General features: G+C 50.3%; 1 protein-coding gene across 1 annotated transcript; it reads left to right on the forward strand.

Moving 5' to 3' along the window:
- Window positions 1-2,569: 2,569 nt before the first annotated feature.
- On the forward strand, window positions 2,570-2,923 carry LOC146191783 (uncharacterized). The gene has a single exon (XM_084600377.1). The coding sequence runs from the start codon at window positions 2,570-2,572 to the stop codon at window positions 2,921-2,923; it is 354 nt and encodes a 117-aa protein (XP_084456503.1).
- The last annotated feature ends 2,427 nt before the right edge of the window (window positions 2,924-5,350 follow it).

Raw genomic sequence — 5,350 nt, forward strand, 5'->3', positions numbered from 1 at the left:
AAACGGGGCCGCCGCTGTGAGGTTCGAACCCGGGTACTGCGGTTCAGTAGCGCTGCGTCTTAATCATTGAGCCACTGCGGCGGGTAGCGGTAGTAGCTCCTGTCGAAATATATTACCCGTCGGCGTTAGCGCAGGCCGTTTGAAGTCTCGTTAGCCTCGAAAAGTTACGAGCAATCCTCTGGCAAATGGTAGACGGCAGGTAACACGGCCGGGCACTAATTACTCGGAGTGGCACTGGCACGCCGACGTCCTTTGTTTTTACTGAACTCGCTGCACGTGTGATTGGTTGGTGGGATGCGTGACGTCATGAAATGGGATGGCATGCTCGAGTTGGAACGAGCTGCCAACTCAGGTAGGAGATCCTTTCACATGGACGAGTGAGGTGAGAATCGAACGCACGGTAAAATCATGAGCAAGCCTCAGTGAAATGGCACGACAGTGTCTACATATCTGCCAACATCGAGTTCGTGTAGCTCCTCTCAAATCCGCCATGTCACATGGTCTCATGACATCACACAACCCGCCGACCAGTCAGTGTCCGCCAGCTGCCACCTGCCACCTTCTGGGGCATGATCGTGATCTTTTGTTCACAATGCCGCCGCCTGAGTTTCTGGAGAGTGGGGGTTCAACGCTATTGTGGTAAAAAGAGACTGCTCCATACGAGGATGTCACTCAAATTTTAAAACAAGCGCTATTCCATCTATACGTGTCCCAGAAGCCCTCGCCCGTAAAGCCGCCATGTTGGCTCATCTGAGGAGTTACTTCGTCGTGACAATTTGCAGCACACGCTAGCCGTAGTGACTTAAAATTTCCATTTATTTTAAATAATTCGAGTACTGACAATGTCAGAAATTCCCTCGCCCTGTATCCGCTCAATACCATATTATCAGAGCTAAAACGGTTTTCGTGTACATGCTCACTGTACGCTTTACTAAACTTACAGAGGTTTAACGTCGCTGAACGTAGTATAACTTACGAAAGCACCATATTGGCGTAGTTTACATTGGTGGACAGCAGATGAAGATGACGATGTCACTGTCTTTCTTGCCCACTTTTGTTCAGACCGCTTGGCTTGACGCATCTCAGCCTACGACAACTGCCACTAAGGAAGCAGGCTCCATATGCATTTCGGATCAAGCTGAATTCACGAGGCTCAGCGCGGGAGTTTTGTCGATTAAACGATATACGTGACCCATGACAAATGCGTCATTTACGACATCAACACACGCGTTTATTGCGAGCAAACACAAAGACAAGTAACTTTAAGATGGGTGACGTCACAGAAACCGCCGACCGATCACCACCCGGCAATGTCACCTGCCAACTACCAATTGCCAGGGGCCCCTCTAAAAGTCAAACTCTAACTGTGTGGTCAAAAGCCAAAGGCCGAGACTTCAAACAAAATTCGCGCCTTTCAGGTTCATTCCCTCAGGTAGTTCTTCGATCATTCTTCAAAGCCCGGTTATGGATATTCTGCGTTCGATGCGGTTAATGCATATTGTATGCTTTTATTGTTAGGCCAATGAAAAGAATTTCATGAGAACGAAGACCAGCAGGTGACGGCGGATGAAAGTGAGAGAGATTATTCAATTATATTTGCAGAAAATTTGGCTGGGGCTGGCACTTGACACGGCTAAGCTGAGCCCTGTGGAAGCTAGTTATTTTTGCTCGACAGCACGTCCCCTTAAACGGATAACAATAATTATGGCGAGAATAGTGATTAAGATGATTCTATATACTGCCGCTCAATTTGATCCGTTCAGATCACAGCTGTGGCCTTAGCTTAGCTTTACCCTGTCCATTATCAGAGGAGCTAACTTCCTAAGCACAGCCAGGCGCTGCAAACAGTTGGTTGGTTGTACAACTTTTAATTAAACGGTGAGTCGTGCGCCCGCGGATTAGAGGCTGGCAGGTAGCCCTTGGCTTGTTGCGGCCTCTTCCGCCAGATGGACGGTGCGGTGCTGGATCGCAGGGTTCGCGCTTTGCAGCAGGGTATCCCAGGCTTCTCTACTTGTAATATTTTGCCCTATCCCTGGAGATTGTGGGCACTCCCAAATTATGTGGTCGAGGGTCCCTCTCGCCCCACAGTGTTTGCAGAGATCATTGTCCCTAAGGTCTGGTAGCGCGTGAAACGCCCAGACCGGGTTCATGAACGTATTAATTTGTAGCCGCCTCCACGCGACAGCTTCTCTATTATTTAGTCTAACATCTGGCGGGAGCGCTTCGCAGCAGGGTATCCCAGGCTTCTCTACTTGTAATATGTGACGATCCCTCCCATGTGTCCCCGCCAGAGCGTCTTCTCTACGGCAGCCGAACCGGTCTGCGTGGGGAAGAAGCGGGAAGGGAAAGAGTTAATAAACGCTCTCCCCGCGTACAGCGAGGAGGGCCAGTTTTGTCTCCCGCTAGCAATGTGTACAGTCTCCTTTCTGGGCGCCTCATCCCGCGCCCTTCTCAGGGCACGTTGGTGACCCGGGTATAGACGTCTTCGGGCTCGGCCCCTAACAACCCCATAACAATTCTGGCGACGAGGTAAAAGTTCTTAAGACATTGCATTACAATTCCTGCAACCATGCCTACCTACGGAGTTTTGGAGCCGTTTCATGGGGAAGGAGCAGCCTGGACCGAGTACCTGGAGCGTGTGAAGCTGTTTTTCGACGCCAACAGCGTTCCCGGGGAAAAACAAAGGTCGGTGTTCCTGACGTGCTGCGGACCCAACACATACTCCTTGCTGCGGAGCCTAGTGATGCCCAAGACGCCCGACCAAGTCTCCATCGACGAGATATTCAGCGTACTCTCCAGCCACTTCATTCCAAAGCCTTCCGTGGTGGTGTGCCGCTTCAAGTTCAACAGTCGCCAACGCCAGCCAAATGAGTCCGTCAACGACTACACGGCATCACTAAAAAAAGCTGTCGGCGAACTGTGAGTACGGCACCTTCCTTTCGGACATGCTGCGGGACAAACTCGTTTGCGGCATTAACGATGCGCCAATGCAGCGGCGCCTGCTTGAAGAGCCAAACCTGACGTTCGAGTCAGCAGTACAAATCCTTGTTGCGATGGAGACTGCCAAAACTGACTCAAGCATGCTGATGCAAGCGCAGGAGAGGGCCGAAGCTCAATCAGTTCACACTGCAATGCGAGCGATGAAACAGACTGTAAGCTGCTATCGCTGTGGAGAGCCAAACTACGCGACAGCATGCCAGCATGCCAAATCCAGGTGCAACGCTTGCAGCAAGATAGGGCATTTAGCAAGAGTATGCCGCTCTGCGAAAACTAAAGACACGACGCCGAAGAACGTGTCGAATAAGTACGGCAAACAAAGGCAACAAGAGCAGCCCGTGCATAGCCTTGGAGGCAGTGAGAATGTTTCTGCCCCCAAGCCGCAGGTCTACGAGACGTGGCAAATGAACGGCGAGCAAACAATTCCACCCTTTGTTGCAGTTTTACAAGTTGCAAGCAGGTCTCTCCGAATGGAGCTGGACACGGGGGCCAGCGTTTCCGTAATGGGTGAAACTGCATTTCAAGAGCGATTTCCCGATCTCCCAGTAGAGCCTTCAGACGTGATACTGAAAAGTTACTGCGGAAGACTTACACCCGTTAGGGGCAAGGTCATCGGGCCAGTCCAATTCGGACGGAGAGAGGCTACATTGCCATTGTTGATAGCTCCTGATCACTGTCCGACTCTTCTCGGGAGAAATTGGATCAGCGCGCTACAACTTGACTTAAATGACGTCAGAGCTGTGGAATCCCTTACAAATATTGATAAGCTCCTCGCTCGATATAAAGATGTATTTTCAGAGGGACTTGGAACAATGAAAGGCGTGAAAGCGAAAATTGTCAAGGCAGATGCAGTCCCCAAGTTTTTCAAGCCGCGAACAATTCCTTTCGCGCTTCAAGATAAAGTCGCAGAAGAGTTGCAAAGAATGCAACGAGAGGGAGTCATTACGCCCGTCAGGACGTCAGATTGGGCAGCCCCTATTGTTCCTGTGCTCAAGCAAGACGGCCGCGTGCGCATATGTGGCGATTTCAAAGTAACAATAAATTCTGCAACAGTGCTGGAAAAGTACCCCGTGCCGAGAGTCGAGGACCTGTGGGCGAAGCTTTCAGGAGGTCAACAGTTCACAAGGCTAGATTTGAAGGATGCTTACCAGCAGGTAGAGCTTGATATCGACTCACAGAGGCTTGTGACAATCAACACACCTCAAGGCCTTTTTCAATACACTAGACTGCCTTTCGGAGTAGCTTCAGCGCCAGCCATTTTCCAGAGAGAAATGGAAAATTTGTTACAAGGCATGCGGCACGTCACTGTGTACTTTGACGATATCTTAGTAACGGGTCTAGACAAGGCAGATCACTTAAAGAACGTTGCCAGTGTGCTACAGCGCCTACAAGAAGCAGGTCTCAAGCTCAAGCTTGCAAAGTGTTCATTCTTAGCTCAAGAAGTTGAGTATCTTGGCCATGTCATAAATGCAAATGGACTAAGGCCGACACCAAAGAAAGTAGAAGCTGTCGTTAATGCTCCGAGTCCGAAGGACATCAAGCAACTTCAAAGCTACCTCGGACTAATTAATTTTTACAGGCGTTTTCTGCCTAACCTCTCGACAGTGCTTCACCCTTTGAACCTCCTGCTTAAAAAAGAAACTGCATGGAAGTGGACAAGCGTAGAGGAACAAGCATTCAGGAAAAGTAAAGAACTACTGACCTCTGCGCAGGTACTACAACACTTTGATTCCTCAAGACAAATTGTTCTCAGTTGCGACGCCTCACCGTACGGAATTGGAGCAGTCCTCGCACATCGAGATGGAACTGGGGAACATCCCATTGCATTTGCATCGAGAAGCCTTCTTCCAGCAGAGAAGAATTATAGTCAACTGGACAAAGAAGCCCTTGCCATAATTTTCGGTGTCACAAAATTCCATCAGTACCTATGGGGTCAAGATTTCGAAGTGATAACTGATCACAAACCTCTTCTGGGACTCCTTGGGCAAGACAAGCCTATTCCTGATAGATCATCACCTAGAATGATACGCTGGGCAATTACTCTGTCAGCGTACAAGTACAAGCTTGTGTACCGCCCTGGCACCTGCATCAGCAACGCCGACGCGCTGAGCCGTTTACCGCTTCCTACGGAGCCCGGCGCAGTGCCCAAGCCTGCTGAGATTTTCATGCTTGAAAATGCGTATCCACGACTTCTTTCGCCATCCGCCATTGCCAGAGCCACAGATCGTGATCCTGTGTTATCAAATTTACGTCGTGCGCTACTTACTGGCCCCGCCGGGGTGGTGCAGTGGTAAGACGCCCGACTACTGTGCCGGAGTACCCGGGTTCGAACCCGACCGCGGCGGCTGCGTTT

Source organism: Amblyomma maculatum, chromosome 4, assembly GCF_055883805.1.
Source record: "Amblyomma maculatum isolate TAMU_Amacu chromosome 4, ASM5588380v1, whole genome shotgun sequence".
NCBI lineage: Eukaryota > Metazoa > Arthropoda > Arachnida > Ixodida > Ixodidae > Amblyomma > Amblyomma maculatum.

Coding starts and splice junctions, on each gene's coding strand:
- LOC146191783 (XM_084600377.1), top strand. CDS start 2,570: ATGCCTACCTACGGAGTTTTGGAGCCGTTTCATGGGGAAGGAGCAGCC.